We start from the raw sequence: 24890 nt of genomic DNA on the forward strand, positions 1-24890 counted from the left end.
AGACGGGCGCCGAGTGCCGCTCATTCTTGCACGAGTCTTTCACGAGTCCGTACGCATCGTGTATTTGGCGTGGCACATACGAATTCCCCTCCCCCCGACCCTCCGCCGACGAGTCACGAGAGATAAACAACAGCGAGAATCGATACGAGTTTGCTTGATTGAGGGTGTAGCGATCGAGGTCCCTGTGGCGGTCCCTTAAAGGAATATAATTTACGCGAGGCATTTTTTTATTCCTTGGTGAGTTTTGTTAGAAGACGAGATAAGTGCGCGACAAAACAGCACACAAGCAGCCACACAACAAGCAGCCACACAATAAACAGCCACACAACAATCACACGATCGCACACGGATTTAAGAGAGAAGCCGAAAGGAGAAAAATGGCGGACAGCGGTATCAAGCGCAACATTCCCATTAAGCTCGGTGACTTCAGCGTTATCGACACCGAATTTTCCAACATCCGCGAGCGATTCGACGCCGAGATGAAGAAAATGGAGGAAGAGATGTCGCGCTTCCGCAGCGAGCTCATGAACCGCGAGAGCAATTTCTTCAAGAGCACCACCAGGTACGCAATTGATTTTACATTTTCTTACGTTTTTCTTATGCTGTCTTATGCCGCTGCGGTCGACTTATCACTCTTCTTCGTCCTCTTCGTCCTATTCTTCGGCTTCTTTGACCTTTCGGCCGAAACATATAATTGTACATTTCCAAGGCGGATACTTTTCCAGCGGATGCTCGCTCTTACGTACGTGCCCTTATGTACAACGACATTTATCTCTCGTGGCCTCTCCTTAATAACACGACCAGTGAGTGCATTCTCAGATTTATAAAGGTAGGAAGGAATTTCATTTCTTTTTCAGTTGTATTTTTTGACGAACTTTTTTGCCAGCGATAATAACTGGTTTGCGAGCATTTACATACATACAAAATTTACGAACGCTTGGGCGATGATGTTTTGGCATATTTTATCGATGCATAATAAACGTGCGCGATATTATCGTTTCATAAAGCCAGTGACATTGATAAATACGTATGCATTTATAATGTTTCATCACTCGACAACTATTTTCTTATTTTAAAAATACAGCACGTACGAAGAAGTGCATTAGAATGATTAATTATACTTTCACGTTAAACAAAACGAAAGGTAAGAGAAAAAGAAAAGGAAAAGAAAGAAAACTTAAGCAAACGAATAAAAAATTAACTACAAAGATATAAGATCAATTTTTTTTTTTTAGAAGACGTTTTAAAATAAAAAAGAAACAACAAAAACATAAAAGAAGAAAAATTGCAAAGATTTGGTCTTGTCGAGGGAAGGCATTTGAATTGCAAAGTAGCGTGGGAGAGATAATTGGATTGCGCAAACTGGACTTATGCGCTAGGATATTGATATTTTTCATATTTGTTACTCAGATAAAAACGAATGAGATCTAAGAGGCTTAAAAACTCTTTTCACTCGAGCTTGTTAAATTTTATTATGATTTATATCTACTAATTTACAATTAAGTGACAAATGTTGGGATACTAAGGCCAGTAATGTTGCAAAAGTTTAATACGAAAATTGCAGATAATTTAACGTATAATTGTATTTCTTTGTTCGTCAAATAGTTTTACAGTTCATCAAATACAGTTAGAAGTATAAGTCTTTAAGAGATTAATCTAATTTTGCAGCCTATTGTTAATGAACTTGAGATAAGAGCCTTTTTTTTTGTTTTGTTTTGTTTTTTATTTTATTTATTTATTTATTTATTTATTTATTTATTTATTATTATTATTATTATTATTATTATCGATACATATTGTAATAATAATGTATAATTATTATACGAAATACTTTATTGTAGGTTAAATTAAGCGGATGTGGCTCACGAATTCTTATAATTCATAATTATTAAAATATAAATCTTAAGATAATAAATTGGTCTGTATTAGGGATATCAAGATTGCGGCGATCAGATATTCGAATGATTTTGCCAATTAAGTCGAGTAATTGAGCTTATCTTATGCGTTGATATTAAAAAGTAAATATAACTATTTATAACAGTTGAAGTACAGCTCCTAAAGAGGCCGAATATTAATATTTGGTGGGAATCGAAATGGCAGGTGGGGTGGGGATGGGGATGGGGTGGAATGATGATTTTTTAAGATACATGAAATACGAAATATGCTGAAAGTTAGATAGAAAAGTTATGGATGAGCCGTGGTAAGGTGTAATCCATCCATCCATCCATACGTAGTCGTCCACGCGAATAAGCACCTGCCGACAGTAAATACCCGTAAGTGCAAATATACACAGGCAAATTACACGGCAACAAGTTCGACTTGTTGTGGTAGTGGCTCTTATCAGTATGCCTAACCGGTAAATTTTTATTATTTCTCATACATCTCTTCATCGGTGTATTGGAGTGTATTTGATGTATTTGATGGCGAACAGCACAATATGTTCTAGTAGATAGTTTCATCGATAAGGTATGACACTTGAAGGTATAATACATGTAGTATATGTTGATAGAAAGTTACGCACACTCAACGTCAAGATATAAGAATACACGACAGCTTATCTTTGGTTACACAATTGTCATTTAGTATGCATATTGTTTCTTTGTATTGTAGTTCACCAATGCCGGAGTATGGCTTAAAAATTATATTTACATAATTTATAATCTAGGTAATTTAATTGTCAAAATATTCGATACTGCGTAACGGCATCGTTTGTATTAATTGGATTATTTTAATTCTCGTGTAGGATTTTTAAGAAACACTCTTTTTAAGCATTAATGACGATTAATTAGTAAATAATTGGCTAGAGTAATATCAAAAAACTTTTGATACTTTTAAATGTTGCTTGTATTCTTGAAAAAATTCCGTTATTTTTATGTTAAAAATTACAGATTGAAGGAAAACATGCAAGGGAAAATAAAATTTTTGCTTTTATCGATTAAAAAAATCATTTGCTTCGAGTGGAATTTCATTATATACGACAGATGGGCATAAATTAAGTTGTAAATTTTTGTAAGTATTTAATTTTTTTTTTCTTTCTTTTTTCGCTCATTAAGCACGGAATAATATATAGTGCCAATAGTCACGTAAGCTCATAGATTTCAACATACGAAAACTTTTATATAATGAATCTATTGTGCAGTTACGTGATAAGACAAGTGATAATACTATTTATCAAGCGTTGTATGTAAATTAAAATTTTTTTGACTTAACAAGTGAAATGATAGGTGGTTCGAATATTCGTGAAGTCGTGGATTTTTCAATACGGAGAATTCTCGTTTTCGTACGCAATTCAGATAAATATAATAGTAAATCCTTTAATACCCCAATAAATTGATTACGACTGTCGTCGGCAAGCAATTATTTTATGAAGTCTCGTATTTATCGTTCAAATAATTTTACAAGATTAATGCAGTGACTTTACGGCTGGTTAAACAAAATTTCGTCAACGGTGCATACAAATCTTTACAACTTTTTTACGTATAAGTCCATAAACGGGGCAGCACGTTATTATTATTTACGCATCGTCGTTTGTATCCGTGACTTACGATCACGTGTCGCTGTAACCTGAAAATGCTAGGACTCATTCCATCCTTACGGACAGCAGAAGCCACGGAAGAAAAAAAAATGTTATCCCTACGCTTAATAAAACTTAATAAAACTGCCGAAGGCAACAAGTCATAATGCGAATGCAACATCGTAAATATGCCGCCTCGGAGTCGCATATATCGAGTATATCGAGTGTAATTCTGCACGAGCAACGGACTCTGCGGGCTCTGCGAGAAAAATGACGCAGTACTCGAAAATGTAAATGACGAAACTGTAGAGCGTAATCGGGCTCGCCGATGGCGTTCCCTAATACAAGTCGGCGTCGCCGACGAGGGAGGAGCTCCGAATGGAACGAGGCAAGTGAGTCACGCGCACTAGGCATCCTGAAGAAAAGAAGAAGCAGAAGAAGAAGAAGAAGAAGAAGAAGAAGAAGAAGAAGAAGAAAAAAAGAAAAAGAGAACCGTGGTGGAGACCTTGGCCTCTTAGTGTTCGGACGGTGGTCGAGGAAGATTGGATTACGAATGCTGCGGGGTAGGACGTATCCTCGAGGTGCGACACGCCTCGCTTGCTCCCTGAACAATGGCTCGGTGTGTTTAGTTGTGGGCTTCCTTCGGTTGTCCCCTTCGGATGAGATATTCGCGGACTCGAGAATTGGGTGGCGTTTTTCAATTATTGACAATCGTTGCGCGTCCTGCATTTGCTAATCATTTCCGTTGTATGTACGGACTACGTAGTTGGTAGTACTCCTTGGGACGCCTCCTGTTCGTGTTTGTGCGTTGCTTATCACATACATTTGGTAAATATGCACAGAGCTGATGTACAATTTCTAATAATAATGCCCTTCAATATCCTATATCGCTTAAAGCGTCACTCTATCCTAGCATTGCGAGACTATATTTACAAGGGCGATACGCGCGCGCGCGCGCGCGCGCACACACACACACACATACACACACACACACACACACACACACAAACACAAACACAAACACAAACACATAATGCGTATACAATTTATTTTCAAAGTACGTTTTAATCGTCAATTGGAGCAAGGGCTTCAAGATCATCGAGTTCGTGACATCGATATACACGATAAATATTTGTCTCTTGCAATTCCTATTACAATTCTCCTCGATATTCGTCCTGCAATGATATCATCCTTTTGTTAAGTTCAGAGGTTCGTTCAATGAAATTAAAAATTATTTAACAAAAGTGTCTTCTTACCAATAGATGGTTTTTGTTGTATGATTACGACAAGTGCTTATTTTAAATAGATCGTGTTTATTTTAAACTAATTTTTTTTATTTACCGTACGTCGATGGGATGAAAATCAATTTGAACAGGATGTGATGAAAAAAAAAAAAAAAAAAAAAATTTCGCTCGTCCATCTAACAACCTTGAACTATCTGCTCGAATTCGCGTGATTAGTCTAGTGTCCATTTCCAAAGTTTTCGTAGAATAAAAATTACAAATTTGGTCAAACTCGTAAATTTCCAGAGGAGAAAGGTCACGCAAAGATAATTCAATAATATGTATTTTCAACATTTGAAAAACCATATCAATTGATTAGCTCATAAAGTTATTTAAAAATTAAAAGTAATTGTATAATTGGCATGTATCATTCATAAGCTATTATAAAAGAAGAAGAAGAAGAAGAAGAAGAAGAAGAAGAAGAATATGAAGAAATAAAACGAACGCGATAAGAGTAATTGATTTGTCTTCCTTACTTAATACATTGAGATATGTATACAATGGTAATTTATCAGTATACCCGCTATCCACTGTAAAATGTCAATAATCAATCAGTAAAGAAACAAAGAAATAATGTTAATTATCTCTAGACTCGTGTGAACAGCAATGATCAATTATTATAACAGTAAATTAATTTCTCCGAGAAGACTTTTAAACTTCAAACAAATGAGTTATAATTATTGTGAGAATTCTTAAAAATTGGGAGTCTTCCAGTGGCATAACCCAGTTTAATTTTTATTATCAATCTGGAGCTCCAACTTGATCTTAATCCAGATTCAATTGGAAAATTGGAAAATAACTAACCAAAACGAAAGAAAACAATAGAAATAAAACAAAAAAATATCGAGCCACTATCCAGAGGACATGCATAAGCCTTGGCTTTTCAAGCACAGTAATTGTGAAATAATAAGCTGTCGCGATGACAATTATATATTTTTACCGATTGAAGAGGCGCGCGTCAATTTTCCATTAGCGTCGTTAAAACAAGCAGAAGGTAGTGATGAAAAATATGAAACATATTTTCCCCTCCATCGAGTCCAATTCATTCTATAGCGTATAGGTGGTCGTATTCATTTTTCAGTTTTGCGCAGTTATTTTTCCAGTATCGAAGTGGCGCAGTGATGTTGAAATAATCTCTCTTGATAATTCGCCAGCTATTATCATCGTCAGCCGGAGATGATGATGGACGAGGAGCTTTACCAACCGCGACACAAAACTCTAATTAAATACTGGAAGGTTGTTGAAATCTGTCTTTTAATTACAGAAGTCTCGTTGTTATTGTATTGATGTTAAAGTACCACGATGCTCCAGCGTCTCTGTGTTGAATTATAATAATGAGAAAATAGGTACTTTGTCGTGAAATTAGAGTGAATCGATGGCGATCTGTCGATTGAAATAAACGATGATATATCTATAAACTTAGACGAGTGAAAATGGATAAGAAAAATTATTAATTAGATTTATCTCTTAAATCACCGTTCTATAATTATAATTGACGTTTATGAAATGTGGTGCTTTGCAATGTATAATCTCATCATTCATTCAATTAGTTCGCAAATTCTCAATATCATCTAATGCGTCGTATATTCAAATTCGCAATTTCTTGAACAACAGGATTACAGCCATTAGCCATAATACATAAGCCACGGCACTTGAAATCGTAATTGAAGGAATCGTAATTAGCAATAGAGTGATTCTCGCGAGCAGGTAGATGGATTTGATCGATTGAGTGGCGTAATGGGAGATAGATCCATCGTTACGTGTATCATTTTGCCAAGTAACGCAGTTGATAAAGTTGTAAGACTTGAGAATGTGAGAGCCTGTAATTATTAAAAAAATTGCTCCGCTGATATGTTAAATTTTATAGAGAATTATAGAGTTAAAGATCATTGGATGATCTACGTAATATATCTACTTAATACTTATGCCTATTAGATATTGTAATCAGAGTTTGGCGAGATTAAAATGAAGTAACTAAAAATTCGGTCCCCATTGCATGTTACTATTTGTTTGTTCACAATATAAACTAAAATAATATTTGCATTTTATGATTATTGAGAATGTTCGCAGAGTTATTGTATCGCAAGCAATTAGCAGGATAATTATTTTTCATTTTAATGACCGTTGGAATAAATGGATGTCGTATATGCCAACACAGCGTTAATGAAATTACGATATTATTTGTTAGTACGAGTGATTTATATTTTTATCGTACATCTCTAGTAGAATGAAATTCTGTGACAATGTTAGTAAGATGTCGTTACAACACAGACTCAATGTAGTCATTTTCTCATTTTATATATGTTTCATTATATATGTCAATATGCTCGTGTATTTCTATGCGACAGTTCAAATCGTTTTATATCTTATAAAGCTTTTAACTTTAATTTTGTTATGTTTTACACGTAAATGCTTGAGAATAAAAAAAAAAAAAAAAAAAAAAAGGAAAATTAAAAAATCACACGTTTTTATTTATATTTTTTTTTTTTTTTTTTTTTTTTTTATTTTGTCATTTGCCGTGTATAATTACTTTAAAATGTTTGTTTTAACATACTAATTAGCGTAGATTTTGGTTTTATGCGTAATGCTAATAATTTACTTATTAAGTCTATTAGCTTTAGATCTTTAAAGAGTTGGTTAATTTTTATTTCTGTAAATATTTCTCATAGACCGTGCAGAAAATGGTACATGGCATTTCACAAGCATCGCGTTTGCGATTACGTGACTAAAATTTATCTTCCTATTCAAGAACTCATGTAATACGATGAGAAATTACGTCGTGAAGATATTTGGAGATTGAATTTTTATTTCACGATACAATTCACCACTATAATTTACATTAATGCCGCCTCCCTTCTCATAATATTAGAAGTTTTTGTGACTACAAACGCCACTCGTGGCAATCAAATTTACATCCGCTTCTAGCCATGAAAAATCATACGTTAATATAATAACCGAATGAATTGGGTAGTCAAAGTAGTCGATGGGTAAATGATTCAAAGAAGCAATTGGCAACAAAGTTCAGCCTCCTGTAATTGCAATACGAGATTCGTTACGCACGGGTAGCGCAAACTCGATTGTTTGTAGGCGAGACACACGTGCTTCATGTCTAGTGCACATGTGTTGCCGGGCACGGAATTATCGCGTGTTGACGATAAATTAACGATTTCTAGTTCTAGCTGGTGTAACTTGTGCATCCGCGAGCCTTTATCAGTTGAATTATATAGGTGTTGAATTAGCGTAATTAAAAGGTCGGGCGGCAACTTGTTCGGCTAAACTTGAAACAGGCGTTTATTTACCCGCAACCATTAAAATTCATTTAATCTATAAATTCTATCGCATTTACTTCAAGTGCTTCAAATTTGTTATTTCAAAGCTTAATTTGAATTTATTAAAGTGACGTGGTGAATGTCAATGATTTTAGGAAACAACTTATACATTTTAATAAATAAATTTCGACGTCGAAATATAACGTATAAGACATATGCGCCTCCGTCAAGGAAATTACGTTGAACCTAATCGACGAATGAGAGAATTTACATACAGCCACCTTCCATTTAGTCTGTTTAATGAAATTATCTTCTTCTTTTTTTAAGCATAAATTATGAATTATGAAAAGTTAATTAATTGAATGATTGATGCAAAGGGGGCGAGAAGTTACTGAGAACGTTGAAGCTCTTAATATATATATATATATATATATATATATATATATATATACGTTATTTAACAACTTTTAAAACGTGTTTCAATAATAATCAAGTGATCTTGGTCAATTTACCCCGTTAGCGATGGTATATCAAAATTATTTGCACGCTTTGCAAGTTAAGGTATCGTTAGAATTTCGTAAGTATCACCAAAAGAAGAAGAAGAAGAAGAAAAAACAAACAAAACAAAAAAAAATTCCAATTGGCCACGAGACAATTAATTATACGAATAAAAATGACCATTCGCTCTATAAATATACATGAACAATTAAATTATTCAATATGAAAGCAACAAAATTCTTAACAACACCTTGAACGTGTTGATACGACAAACAGATAATACTCGCTTGAATATCAAATGAGGCATTGCGAATAAAATTTAATTTCCAGTTCACCAAGTTAATTCTTCCGCACACTCATTGATTTTATCTCATCGTCTGAGGTCGCATCGCCCGCACGTAGCAATTCAAATTGCCTTCTAAAAATACTCGAAAGCTCTATCATGGGGCTCGACTGCTTTTTCGACCTTCGAGGACGAATTTTCGTTATAGAGTATTGCCGAGTCTTGCAGATATAATCGTATTAATATTAGTCTGGATCAAGGATATCATGTGTTCTCGCAACAATAATCGCGGCTATTTATGAGTTGGGAAAACTTTTCCCTAAACTTCCGATTATTTTCCTTTATGATATCATTTAACTATTGAGTATAGGAGTATAGGACAATGAAAGATGATACAGGAATGAGGGCTGATTATATATACACGAGACATTACATTTTGTAATTTAATAAAAAATAAAAAAAATTTTATACGTAATTGATTTTTGCGAGAATATGTATGGAATAAAGGTTAAACAGCAAGTCAAATCACAACGCGCATAAATAATCTTTTTTTGTTTATTTCAAATATTATCTTTACTCAGCACCAAAGCGAGGCATATAAAAAGTTCTTTTATTTTATTTTCTTTTCTTTTATTTATTTATTTATTTATTTATTTATTTCTTTTTTTTTTTTTTTTTTTTTTTTTGTAACGACGTGCATGATATTTCTAGGGTGAGAAAATTAGATCAATATTTATGCGCGGCGGAATAGGGAACCTTTTTCTCTGTTTCGATATTTCGATATTTCAATTTGAAGGCCCTTTACGTACCGTAGCGACTTTCCGACATTCGGCAAATATTCAATCCCGTGAAAGGAATTGCAGCCACAGGTTGACGACCTCCGTAAAGAAGAAACTTGGGTTTCTTTTTTTCACAGACTTCCGGTTCTGCGCTTGTAGCATGCGAGTATACGAGGCACCTCAACTTGAACTTTATTTTCAGCCTCACTATTCTTAGTTATAGAAGAGTAATATACATTTTACTTGTTGTCTCGAGCTAAAAAATTTGTAATTGCTATTTTTGCATTGCAAAGGGTACGTCGTACACTCGGCTATGTCCTCCATATATCTACATAAATTATATTATCAATGTCGTTGAGCAATGTTACTACTTTACTTAATGGAACTCTTGTATACATAATAAAAAGTCACTGTATCGTAATATTTTAACAAACATGTTCGACATTGAAATAATAATCATAATCCATGGATTAATTTTCACAAACGACTCATAATTCAGCGTGAAAAAATATTTTTTGACAGATCCAATTGGATTATTTTTAATATCATATCAAGCCTTATAGATTTATCAGTCTTATATTTTGCTTCGTGGAATGTTGTTATGGATATTTAATAATGCGAGACGGTTAGCGAATGATTTAACGATTTAAAATAATACTTTATGTATTAACTTGAGCGTCCGTATGTAGAGTTGTTTATGTAATATTAATTGATTATTTAGTTTGAATTTTTTTTTTCCATTAAAATTATTCTTATTCGCAAAAATATTTTACAGTTATTTTTGGATGCTATCGAATTTCCTCAATCAATATATTATAAATGACATTATTTTATTGCTTTAACATTCGCTCGTCTTTTAAATCATGAAAAACGCAAAGACTTATAATAACAAACAAAGTAAATAAGTAAAAAAAAATATTAATTTTTTTTATGAAATTGCAGTCTCATGTACATTTATTACGCAGACATTAATACCTTAGCAAATTTCCATAACACCAATTAATTATTTATGTTGGAATTAATCAATTAAATTTTTGTTTGTTTGTTTGTTTGTTTTTTAACGAGTTTACGTCTCGTTAAGTAAGCTCCTTACTCGGATCTCAAAATTATTGTAAAAGTGATCAGTTTGCTTTATTAGACGACTTACGATTATTTACCGAGAACCCTGGAGTCAGCATTGCTCATGAATTATGAAATATAATTACCAATATAATGCTTACTTATTATGTATATTCCAAGAAAAACTTTTTATCAGGGATTTTTCTTATTTTTGTGCGAGACCTATATTATTTTTGAATGACTGGTACTGCAACTCGTAACTGAAACCTTGATGAATGAGTCATTTAGTCAAGAATGGGAACTTTTTCAGTAGAAATAACTGACCGATTTAAGCGTGTAATAATAATAATATAAGTCTTGCTATAATGTAATAATATAATATTGGTTGGCATGAGATTTTTCCCTTTTTATACTAATGAAAACTGATTAATCGCATTATCGACGACAATTAACGCTCGGCACGTTTGGGATGATTGCTGGATAAAACGCACTAACCGTCCGCGCGCAATGTAAAGCCGGCATCACACGAGCAGCAGCGAGCACCGGACATCCACCACCTCCAAGACGGAGGGTTGGGACAGTAGTAGCAAGCCCGAGGCATCAGGGGTGCCCCCGATGAGATCTGCCTTCGACAGCTTCAAAAGGTGACACTGAGTAGTCGAGAGAGAGAGAGAGAGAGAGAGAGAGAGAGAGAGAGAGAGAGTGTGTGAGAGTGTGTGAGAGAGAGAGAGAGAGAGACTCTGTGTGTACGTGTGTGTATGCGCGCGCTTTTATGTTGTGTGTGCGTGTGTAGTGTGTATGTATGCGTGAGTAGAGTATGATAAATAAATGAAATAAGCGAGCCACCAGCACAAATATCTGACGACCAGAGAGTCTTTTTCAGCTTTATTGCACTCGTACACATTATATGCACGCACGCACGCACGCACGCACGCTCGCACGTATTCACTCACTCATGCATACCTTCACTCACTTTCTCACTTTGCCTTGCCTTTACATTTAATCGTCTTTGTTGCATAATCAAGGAAGGAAAATGTTACTTTTTCTTTTCCATTATGATGGTTGCGCTTATGCTTTCTATGGATACTATATACGGTTTTATACTGTACAGAAGTCTTCGTTTTTCTTTTGGTTTTTGTTTTGGTTTCAAGTGCCCATGATTGATCCATTCGATGTAAATACTTGGCCATCTTTTTTTTTTATACAATCATTATCCATTCTCTCATATTATGTTCATTTTTCGTTATGTATCGCCATTATTTATGTTGCTTGATTTTAATTTATTACAGTTACCATCATTAATTTTCATATTTAGCTTACGATGTATACGACGTTGTGCATTTATAAAATTTGCATTTGGTAAAACTGCAAGTACTTAATGTTGCAGTATGACGATCGATTTTATCAATCAAATGTTTATGCCTAGTGCCTTTACATGTAAGCTTCACGTACCTTTAGTGAACAATATTTTAGTGATCGTTCGTTTTAGCTTATGTCCAAGAATTTGATTTTCTTTCTTTTTTGTTTTAGTATATTTATAAAAGAGTGGCGATCACAGAATGATGTTGGCTTGAAATTAAACTGTACGATTACATAAGCCATTTGCATGACCTTGACTTAAAGTTTGCACAGATTTTACAAGGCTGACAACCATTAATTAATCATCCGCGGTAATTGATAAACTATAAATAAATAAATAAATTGAAAAACGAATGATTTCACGATGCATAAAATTCATCATAATGCAATTCATCGTACCTTTTATTCGTGGATATATATGCAAAATTTTCATTGATTAAACAAACGGCGAATTGTGCTTGAGAGAAGCAAAATCATTATTGTGTATCGCTATTTTTTTATTGTAAAAAAAAAAGAAAAAAAAAAGACTCGTAGGAATTTAGTGTGAGCTTTATTAAGTGCTAAGATTAAAAATCGCAAATATTATGAAAGTGTAGGTACACCTTGTTGTAGATATATATATATATATATATATATATACGCAGGAGAATCGAAAAGCAAAAAGTGCACGACGAATGCTACGTATAACCAACGCACGCAGCATTCGCAAGGCAAATCACGTATGTGACTTATCAACTGCGGATTCTCGATCGACGTGCGATCGAACTCGCCAAGACTGCAACTCTTTAAGGAGCGCGTCCCGGGAAATTGTCTTGGCTAACTTTCTTCCCTCTGCTTTGCGATTGCAGCACGACGACACAGCAGCAGACGAGCCAGAACAGCTCGCTCAGTCCCCAGCATGACTCCAGCACTTGGCTGGACGGTCTCAACAGTCCTCTAATCCAGGACGAAGGTGACAACAAGAAGCTCAAGCTCAGATTCGACGTGTCGCAGTACACGCCCGAGGAGATCGTCGTCAAGACCGTTGACAATAAGCTTCTGGTGAGTAATGGGTATGATAAAGTATCGATGAGATTCTTTTGTGGACGAAAATGGTTTATTGGCCTTTTCTTGTTATTGCCGGGATTTTATTTTCATCGTTCGCCTGACGTCTCATAATACTTAGGGATAAACTTTGAGCAAATATTTTAAGAATTTTAGTAATTCAAGTTCCATTACGTCTGTCTATTTAATTAAATGCTAAAGATTTTACATCTTATTATATATAATTATAGAAGAAAAATTACAATTGCTTTAAACTTTGCATTAATCCTTGTAATATATAAATACAATAATTATAAAAGTTCTCCTTTTCAAGAAAAAAAAACAAAACAAAAAAAAAACAAAACAAAACAAAACAAAACAAAACAAAAAAAAAGACAAAAAACAAAAAAAGCTTACGTTAAGTGAAATTAAATTATCAATTATTGTGTTTAAAATTCTCATTAACTATATATCTTATCCGTATAGTGTAGGAAAGGAGGAATTTGATACAACGTTCGTTCAAATACATTCATCCTATCGTAATTCCATTCGTATTCCAAAACACACGTACGTTTACATTTCTCATTAGAAGGGGAACAATACGTCTGGATTCTATATGAAGTTGTGTCCGTAGTTCAAACATAAAATATATATACGGAGGTGTGCATTATTTACGTTTCTCGTAATCTACGTTTGAGAACGAAAGGGTGAAAATGGGAAGATATTTAGCGTATTTAGAGTACATTCATTTTATGCGTATTGCGCAAAATTGGTATTGACAGTTTCAATATTTATAATACCGAGTCGTATTTTTCTTTTACATAATATTTAGTTTTTTCTTTCTTTATATATATATATATATATATATATATATATGATTATCGTGAATTAAATTGTCGTCTACAATTATTTATTAAAAACAAAAACAAAAAAAAGCTGTTCTTTCCCGTATCTTTCTATTCACGAATTTGCATCAATCTTATTTATATAGATATAATTAGACTCTTTGAAACACTTTATATTCTGAAATAATATTCATCATTAAGAAAGTATGAAAGAAAGTTAAAAGTCATGCTGAGGAAATATTTTGACAAAAAAATAAATGCTCAACCAAAATTCGGATTTATTTATAAATTCTTGGGCAATATGCGTAACCGTCTACCTTCGGTAATAAAATAATCAAATTCATTTCCAAATATATAAATATAAATTTTTATTATTTCCTTCAACCTACAAAACCTTTTCTCATACACACTTGCTAGTAGAATGAGATATTAAATAAATACTTAATGTCCTTCATAATCATTATATATATATATATATATATATATATATATATTAATACAATAAGATTATATAATATACTGTATTAATATAAAATAATGAAATATATATGCGTGAGAAAGAAGGGTCAGAGAACATTTGCCATAAGAAGATATCTAGGGAATTTCGTAGCTATACGGTCGATCGAACAAGAAATTGTGCACTGCTTTGATACGTCGTCGGATCAACATTCCACGATTCGAGAAACCACAAGAGAATTTCATCTCTGCGTACTCGGGTCTACTACTTAGACGCCCGAAATAACTCGATCCAAAAATAAATAATGCTTACCGCGCCACATTGACGCTTAGGGATTGTATCGGTATAGTGTGGCGAGCGAATGAGAAATTCATTGCATTTAAGATTGCAAAAAAGAGGGAGAAATATGCTGGAATATGGAGTTAATTTTAATTTAACTGTGTATAACAAAATAAGTAAAGGAAGTAAAGTGAGTTTTAGTTTTTTTTTTTGTTTTTTTTTTTCATTCATTTTGTCCACCTTCTCGTCTCTTGCGATGCAAAATGAATTTAATCACAACGTGATATGTCGTTACACGAAACGTTTTGGTGCTTTTGTATGAAATCATAAATGGTGAGAGATTTTCTAAGTTGATGGTGTTCAATGCGAGCTCAGATTTAACGCTAAAATAGATAAACATCGAAGTAGAGTATGTCAAATTTTCCTAGAATAGCACTCGAAGTGAGAAAATCGTGAGTATTAAAAATTTTCAAGAAATTTGAGTTTTTCCTTTCAATCGCAATATAACCATTGGATTTGGAAATTACGAGATTTATATTGAAATATAGTTAAATGTAATGGTTGAATGGTTGAAAGAATCAATGTAATGACTTCAAAAGGAAATAACAACACGAGCGTGCATTCTAATATTTGGCATAAATATTGTCGTTATGCACCTGCCGAGAGAGGAAGCAGTTAAACGGTTAAATTCAGATAAGTAAGAGATTGATTCTTTGGGCAATAAAAATGCTCATATAGCACAATGGAAACGAAGAGAAGAGATAATAGGCAAGTGTTTTAGCTTGTCCGTTGCCTTCTTTTCCGTTCCGCAAGAAGGAGAAGGGTCGTTATACTGTACGGAAATGAGCCGCGCCTCAATTACTTCTCCATGTTAATTCCATGTTAACCAAGATTGGCATCTCCTCCTTCTCCTCCACCTCCCCCCCTCCCTCCCTCCCACCCTCCCTGCCACCGGGCATTAGGCATCTGTCCGAATAAATCTCATGCTCGACAAAAATTTTAACGATCGCGTACTTTATACTGTTCGTAAGCAATAATTGTTCCCCACCTCTTATACACAAACGATCTTTATTTTCTCTATTACAGTGCGTTTGCCGATCGAATTAATCGCGATTTTTTCGAGCGTAAAATGAGATTTATCGATAGTGAAAGATGTCACACTTATACGTCTCGCGTGCATTTAATTCTCCAGAGTCTTATTTAAGATATTTCCATCATACGTATTTGAAATGCAAAATTGAAATAATACACTGTTCGAGCAGCGTGCAAATTAATTTATTACATAGGCCATTAATACAAATTAATAATTAATCCTGTAATATTTATTTCAATGCTTGATTATTCAGAGCTGAGAACAGCATCGGGATATTATTACGATATTACACATAATGCGTGGCTTTATAAATTTTTACGAAGAGTCTTTATTTATTTATTTTTTTTATCTCGATTTCTCGATATCTCGATCAAACGTAACTCATGGGCCGGGATCGGGGGTCGATGCTTTTAACGAGCGAATGGAAAATGGCCGTAGGAGAGTTACTGAAAGTTGGACAAGTATCGCGCGAAGTTGGTTACCAGGTAGGTTAGCCTTCGTTACCGCGTTTTATGTAATCTAGATTTCCTTGCAAGGTGCGAGTAATTTGGTCAAGGCCCGTGCGTCGACGTCGAGCTCGACCATTCGGTCCTTTAAAGGGTTCGCTCGAGGACGCGCCACACGAGAGTCGAAGTGGAGAATGAAATGACGAGTAAAAGGAATGTCTTTTGGCTACGAGGCTGCTCATGGGAACGGGTGCAGTTTGTCTTACGTCATCGACGACGCTTACTCTTTGGGGGAGATCAGCTCCGCCGCTGTGACACACGAGGTCCTTATTTCCCCTCCATTTCCTATTAATCGTATATTTGCGTATTATGCTTCTTTAGTTCAAACGTCATATGTATTTGGAGTGGATTCAATTCGTAAAATTGTATATTGTTAATTACGCGCTTTTTCCCTGTCAAAAAAAAAAAAAAAAAAAAAAAAAAAAAAAAAAAAAATAAAGGAGAGATATTATTAAAACGTGATATTCCTTTTAAATTTTGTCTTTACATTTTCAAAAGCCAATGCTTGAAAAATATTAAGTTGTTAACGATGTTTTTAATTGGTTCCTCCTAGTACTGCGAGCGTGAGTTTGGTCGAATTTCTTAAAACACCATAAGCTTAAAATAATCATTAAAGCACATTGGAGATTTATATGTCATTTATATTGACTTTCTCTTACGGACCATCGGTGCATATTAATAGTTTACAGAACCATTCCTGGTGCGTCGCATTCTGGTGCGTCAAAATTTCATTGAATTTTAAATACCATCAAATAAGCTTTATACGAAACATATAAGCACGTACTTAAAATTTCTCCTCAATTACAATATTGTCTGGAGGATTCCTTGGGCGTTGGCCGCGATTTTAATGACTATTGTCACTTGTATACGATCGCCAACTAATAATAATCTTCCGAGTTGGATAAGTTATGGAAGACGATTGGGGAAGCGAGTTAACTGTATGAGTAAATAGAGTTTGTGGAGAGGAGGAGTATCCGTCGCCGTTTTCAAACTATCAGCGCCTCGAAATTCGCCGTTAAAAGTTCTTTAGACTCGTCGTACGCGTCACGATGAAAATTCCACCGACTACATGATAATTCGTCGTGCAGTGTCGATGCGTGGGATGCGTATGCGTTACGGGCGGAGAAGTGACGTGTTTATATTTAGTCGGCAACTCGAGAGTGAGCCAGCGTTATTTCGGATGAAACGCGCGGCGATGACTCGCGGCAAATAATATCGGACGAGCTTGGAAATATATTCATCCGTCATACGCTTTTTCTTCGTCGATCATTCATTTTTATCCCTCTTGCGGCGCCCAACAGCTCCTCGTTCTTTCTCTCTTTCATTTGTCGGATATAACCAATATAACGGATATGAGGATTGAAAATTCTGTCCTTCTCGAAGAAGCTGATTGATATTTTTGCCCTTAAGTACGGAGTGCGAATGAGGTATGTGCCTGTTCGAAGATTAATCTGATGTAAAATTCACGGTCGATGAGTACTAATTCGTTAAAAATTAACGCCCGGATTATATAATTGTCATTGTTGTATTTGTATTGGGGGTGGGGGGGGGCGACGGTGGAAAAATCTAAAAACAGAGCATCATCATCGTCTCATCTTCTTTGCTTAATGCTTCATATCGAGGTCAAACGTATTTCAAGAGTCGAAACAAATTTCAAATGCAAAACTGAAATATCGTTATAAATAGGACAATTTGCAATATTTGCAAATACCTCCTTAAATATGATTATTTATTTAATCTGAAGAGATCACTATAGATGATACAGTTTTATAAGAGGTGGGCTTATTATGTATGAAGGAACTATTACCGCATTATAAAATTAATTTTCAACAAATGCAATGTTTGATCAAAGAATGCACATTTATTTTATTGTTAAACTCTTTCATTCTCTTTTTGCCGTAATATTTAGATTTTAAAATAATATTAAAATTTATGCCTTTAAACGTTGGGTAACGTTAAATACACGAAGGATGCAATGCATACGTCAGCATGCAAAAAATCAATATGGATGTGAAAGAATTTTAAAACTCGATTTTTTTCAAATTATACGTATTAATAAATGTTGTATATATATATATATATATATATATATATATATATATATATATATAATATAATAATAATAATTGTTCATTGTGCGAGTAAACGATATCAAAATCCACATATTTATTTCAAAATCTCAATAAATTCAACAGTTGAGTGTCGATCGTTCATTCTTAACTTCATCCTCATGATCCTTTCTCTTATACAAATAAATCGTATCATTCCAATATCGATGAACGTTCCGAATGCAATTGAAGTTACCAAAATGGAAAAGCAAAGGAAATATGCTGTTCATCTTCGTAAATGGGCATTACGAAGCATCGTAGCTTAGACCATAGCCTAAGCTAGTCTCGGCTCTACGATTTCCCTGGGTTTTTCATTAGGCAAAGTCTGCCAACACAATTGTTAGTCGTCATACTTTCTCACATCTCTCGCATGCAATAAAGAATCTCGTTTTATGATTCTTCTCCTTCCTTCTCAATAAATAACAGAAGCACAGAAGTGTACGGACAGTTGAGAAATTTTTTTTTTTTTTTACCATTATCGTCTACAAATGGCTCCTTCTCCATTTTCCTTCGTCCGCTCTACATTCTTTTCGATCGCAAAATCAATGCCGCCGCTCGTCCAGCTCACGCTCATTCCTTATTTATTATTTTCCTTCTTTATTTCTTTCTTCTCCTTTCTCCCCTCCTTTTCGTTCGATCGGTTCTACGATATCGATGTAGCTCTCTCTCTCTCTCTCTCTCTCTCTCTCTCTCTCTCTCTCTCTTCCTCTACATTTAACAAGGATAGACGGGGACAGACTTACGACACGATTGCAATTATTTTTCGAAAAAAGCGCGGCTTCGTAACCTTTACGAATAAATGCTCGTTGATCTCGTTAACTCAATGACATGTGTCTAACGTGCTCGACCGGTATGGCGTCCTTGCGATTTCTATCCACGATATGTAACGCCGTATGAAATTAACATCTCGATGGGGTTCGTGCTCGTCACAATCCAATAATAATAATAGATCATGATCCTTTACACTGCATCGATCTAGACCGATCGATCCCTCCAACATATTTATTCGTATTTCAAGTTATGTTATCGACAGCATTGTAAACGGTCGAGATTCAATATTAGCATCCATTGGCAGGATCCACGAGGCGTCGAACATCACGAGCTTTCGTCCTTAGGTGTCCTTTCCACCCATTACGCCATTAAGTTCGTGACTTCATCGGAACGCGCGAATTAATTTGCGCGCGCGAGCACAGTAGATGAATGTAAAGTCTTGGTTAAGTTTTCGGTGGTTAAGTGTTGAAGCTCATTGCGCACGCGATTTCATCGGCGCTCGGGACGTTGATGAAAATATTTCAAACTCCATGGAGCAGTTCACGGGCATTGAACTGCGAGTTCTCGAGCGGAAGTGCATTAAAACGTGTGCGGCTACTTTCCAATGTCTGCGTGCACGCAAACTGCAGGGCCGCGAAAGCCAGCGTGCCACGAATAATGTAATTAGAGTCTCGTTACTAATGTACTAGTCTACGTGAGCCTTCCCTTGTTCTGATTATTATTGACGATTGCGCAGTGGGTCGTTCGAGAGGGGAAGGAATAAATGACGACGCCCTTGCGCATTGCTACATTAGATACTCCGTAAGGAATCCCCTTTATGCACTCGCTGCTCCTTTTTAGCCAATCCTCGCTTCGAATACAATATTTATAGGCTAAGATTTTAACAATTTATGTTACTCGAGAGTGGAATACGAAGATATTTATTTTATCGAGTTTGAGCTGCGTTATAATAATATTATTGCCCTTTCAATTTATGATTGATTATTAAAATATACTCGACCTTATGTATTTCTAGGAGCGAAACAATTTATATATCGCAAACAAGTCCTGCTATTTATGGCACCAAATCGAAACATCAAAGTCTTATATTTTTATATCTTTCAAGTATTTGTTTATCGCATTTAGCGAACGGCTAACGGCTTCGATTGTAATGGCGCGCCCGCGAAGATCCTCTCATTGCTTAACAATTCTATTTATACATACGAGTTGGTGCACAGGCGAATGTTGAGCGCCTGCAGGTGCGCATATTCTATCGATACGCGAGCTATTTTGTCTAATAATCGCTGTAATTATTTAACGCGCCAAGCGATTATGCATAATTATAACGATCACTCGTAGAGGTCATTCGATGAAATAATGAACAGTTTCAGGCTATTAAAAGCTATATTTGATAGATAATGATATTTAAATATAGTGAAAATTGCCGGCCGATACTGATATTAATTATATTATATAAAACTATCGATTATAAGACTATAGTCTGCGTTGTAAATTAATTCTTAAATTGTCGAATTGATAAATTCAGAATTACGGGCTAATAGTGTTTACGGAGTTTAACGTGCGCGTGATGGTGCTAGAAAGAGAGAGAGAGAGAGAGAGAGAGAGAGAGAATCGATCAATCAACTTTTAATAATATGAAATAGCCATCGATTACAAAACTGAATGGACAAAAGCATGGAGCGATTAAACGCTACGTTTATAAAAGTACAAGTGAAATCATTAAAATCGTACATTAAGTAATGGTAGCTCTGCTGATCGATTAAAGGCTCGAAGGCACTAATAATGGAAAAAAAATCTCTTCTTTAACTTTGCGCGCCCATCGTCGGCCTGCTTGAGAATTTTAATCTTATCGCGTGTCCCCTACTTACTCTCCTCGGCCCCTCGACTTATTGTTATTCCACTTTTGTGGATAAAGCGAGGCCAAGGCGCAGCCAAGGAGGAATGCCCAGATAAAGGATATCGGGGAGCGAGGAAGCGCGAAAATATCGCCTCTCGCTCTCCTCGCTCACCCAATTGGATTATCCAATCGGATTCTCGCTGTCAAGGCTGGTGCGCGTTAATGAGTCGACGCCGCTACCATTTCTAAAAATGTCGATGAGCTCCGCGACCGCAGCCGTGCGCTTATTGTCCCGCGAGCCTGCCACGCGGATATCTACACCCAATCACCTTCGAGCGCGCCAGGGAATTCGGCTTTGAGATCCGCGCCGACGCGCCTCTTCCTCTCCCTTTCTTCTTTATAAAAGGAATTCGATGACTTCCTCGTGCGGGACGTGGGCGGGAGCGCGCCCGAGATATTACGAGTAGTCGTCTCGGCTTTCGAAAGCCGACGCGGGGGCTTGACTTTATTTAGGTGCGATATTTACAGCGCTTGGCGCTTCGAGTACAAGCTGCTTCCTTTATAAACTACCGGGATTATTCTTATGTACTTTCTTTTTTTAACTCCCTGGCTGGCGTAATTTTAATAGCGGATAACGGTTTGGGAATGCGTCGTTTGCCTTTTTTGGCAATCGGCTGCGTCGATTATTGGATTGTCGGAGGCCCGGTAGTTTTAAATTTGTGAATAACGCCTGTATTTTTAATTCGAGCGTCGACTGTGACATTCTATTTTCATATGTGAGTCATGCAAAGCAGATATACGCCTATCGTGCAATTTAAATATCTAATGCATCGGTCGCCGTTTGAAATTCTCTTGCTATAGGTAAGGCGCACTCCGAGTTCCGACTGCAATTGGAGTACTACGATCGCCGGATATTTAATAAATGAAGGTTAACGAGGTTATTGAAGAAAATAAAATTTTCCACAAATCGATATTTTTGCGTGCTTGAACTTTGGCCGGGAACAAATCATGTTTCTTCATCGGCTTATATGGGTGTGCGTGTATGCGCGTCTCCTTTAATTTTACTACCCCTTTGGTAGATGAGAGAAACAACAATGCTACGAGTTTTTTTTTTTTAGAAAATAAAATATACTCGTAAATGGCCATATTGATTATTACGCTCAAGGATGACTTAATAGCGTACACGCGTGATATTGCCATGTTGCGTCATATGGGCACTCTATCTTTGTAGGGTGCGTCCCTTTATCTACTCTCCGAATCGCTTATTTTGGCATTATCTTCTACTCTCTGCTCAACTCAATACAATTACACTCCATTTTTTCAGAAAAATTTATAATTATTTTATCTTACTATAAAGGGAGTGCGATAGATTTTTTTTTTTATTTAGTAATTTAAGCCAATGGCATTCAATTCAATCCAGGAATTACTTTATATTTTTCTTAATATTTTTCCCATAGATTAAATTGAATTTTTTGGTGGATCGTTCCTGTATAAAGATTCATCATATATGTATATATCGCTTTCATCTAATTTTTATCTTTCCATACAAGTCTATGAAATGTAATTTATCACGAGATTAAATCCATATTACTAGATTAAATGTGACGAATCGTGGAGGAGAATTTTATTTCATCGATTAATAATTAATTGAATCATTTTTCAAAAAATGAATGCAGAGTATGCATAATGTATGATTAAGCTTCATCAAAGATTATGTAAGAAAGGAAATGAATCTTATGCAATTATTATAAATTTCAATAAATAATATTTAATTGACAACAATTTTAATTTCCAATAGAAGATATCAAAATAAAACAGAAGATGTTATTTATAAAATTCTCAACTACTTACTATTTCCGTCACATCGAATCAATACTCTGTATAAGAAAAAAACAATAGAATTTATAAAAACATTCACTTTCACTCGCACATATTTATCAATTTATTTATGGCTCTCGATAAAATCAGTTGTAAAGAGCTTTTTATAACTAATAAATTGGTTTCCGTGTCCTTACTAATATAATAAATTGAAATAAAAAAAAATTACCTTGAGAAATAAACGATACAATAAACACTTTTAAAGACAAATGTAAATACCTTATCAAATGACATCTTACCACCTACATACACACACACACACACACACACACACATAAAAATAAATTATAAACTTTGAAGCGATTTATTAGGAACGAAGTATTTAACGTATTTTCTATTCTTATTGTATGCTTTGATATATAAATTGAGTGAGTAAAATCTTGCTAATTTGATGAATTATTTGTTAAAATTGTAAAATAAATTGCTTATAAAATATCTAAATACTTATTAACAAAATACTTCAAGTACGGCAGAATATTTTACCTTTTGTTTATGTGTATGTTGCTTAAATAACAAAATGTATTATTGCGCTTTAAAAGTTGAGCGGAACGAAATTGATTATACAATTATATATAAATACGGAATATTATGAACGACGTCTTCATGCCGATTACATCATTGCCGATCCTGCATATGATCATAGTAAAGGGACGCGGGTGAAATCATCAATATAACATTACGTCATTACACGTCGAAAACTTCTTTAAGTGGAAACTACAGTTGTTGCTATACGTAATGACTTTAGTTGTAATCTTTTCCTTATTTTTTTCTATATTACACAATACGACAGCTTAGCACTTAACGATCGTTTTTCGACTTGCCTAAGAGTGCTTGGGCAATTGATTTTAAGAGTACGCTACACGTATAATGGAATCTGCATTTTACGTAGATAAAATATTGCGTATCGGATAATGTAATTAACTCGACTGACAGTTTGATCGTATTGTTCAAGATTTTTAAATTGTCAGACGTTATGAAATCAATAGTAAAAAGTACGGAATAATTGCAATCGATTCATTCCATATGCGAGCACAAGTTCATGCATTGTTCTCATTATTCCAATTACTCTGTCAATAATGAATTATTTCTAAACGATCTCAGTCGATTTCATTCATAATATTTAAATTATTTCACATTCATACGATCGATTATCGTAGTTTCAAAAATTGACAAAATGTTATTTTTATTATCGTCATTCTTTATCGATGTATATTTTATTTCTAATAATAATATTCACAAGTAAATAAAACATTTAAAATAACAATAATTGATAACCAATATATTATATATAATACAAAATGTTATAAGCGGTTGAATTATTATTATCATTATAATTTGAACATGCTAGACTATTAGTTTTCAACATTGTACATTTTCCGCGCAACGTCAAGTAACTTAATTAACGGTTATTCGATAGATTATTCAAAACTATTTCACAAAGAAACTTGTTTATTGAATTTTAAAAAATAAACATGTATATGTGTGTGTGCGCGCGTGCGTGCGCGCGCGCGTGTGTGTGTCTCAAGAGTAATTGGAATAATTTTCCAATTACAGAAGTTCGTGAATATAAGTTAAGTATTTGATTTATGTTTCAGGTTCATGCCAAGCACGAGGAAAAGTCTGACACAAAGTCAGTTTACAGAGAGTACAACCGCGAATTACTGCTGCCGACGGGGCCGAATACCGAAACTATAAAGATGGAGTACTGACTGTTGAGGCACCGCTTCCGGCTCTTGGACAAGGCGAGAAGTTGATTCCGATTGCGCATCACTAAGACGACTAAAGCGAACTTATCCGTCGATCCGTAAAATTGCAAAAATACAAAAAAACCATCGAACGTTAGGTTCCCCTCCTTTTTTTTTATTTTTTTTTTTTTACAACGTCTATTATTAATTTGAATGTTGTTATTATTGTTTAAATTCAAGTCCCTTCGTCTCGCTAGTAAATCTTGTAAGCTTTCGAATGTCCAAATTTTATTTTCGCACGATTTGCTCATTCAATAGATTAACATGAAATGAATATTAAAAATTGTAATAAATATAGCAATAA

The 24890-nt window shown here is 34.8% G+C and overlaps 1 protein-coding gene across 2 annotated transcripts; it reads left to right on the forward strand.

The window, feature by feature from the left end:
* LOC105362620 (alpha-crystallin A chain) lies at nucleotides 1-24707 on the forward strand. Of its 2 annotated transcripts, XM_011500094.1 has the most exons (4): nucleotides 1-562; nucleotides 11201-11329; nucleotides 12893-13085; nucleotides 24437-24707. In XM_011500094.1, exons 1-4 carry the CDS (start codon nucleotides 378-380, stop codon nucleotides 24548-24550), a joined length of 621 nt encoding a protein of 206 aa, XP_011498396.1. In that variant the 5' UTR covers nucleotides 1-377; the 3' UTR covers nucleotides 24551-24707. The 2 variants fall into 2 exon arrangements, with proteins under 2 accessions (XP_011498396.1, XP_011498397.1); XM_011500095.1 differs by lacking the exon at nucleotides 11201-11329.
* Nucleotides 24708-24890: the final 183 nt, after the last annotated feature.

Source organism: Ceratosolen solmsi, unplaced genomic scaffold, assembly GCF_000503995.2.
Source record: "Ceratosolen solmsi marchali unplaced genomic scaffold, CerSol_1.0 scaffold41, whole genome shotgun sequence".
Lineage (NCBI taxonomy): Eukaryota > Metazoa > Arthropoda > Insecta > Hymenoptera > Agaonidae > Ceratosolen > Ceratosolen solmsi.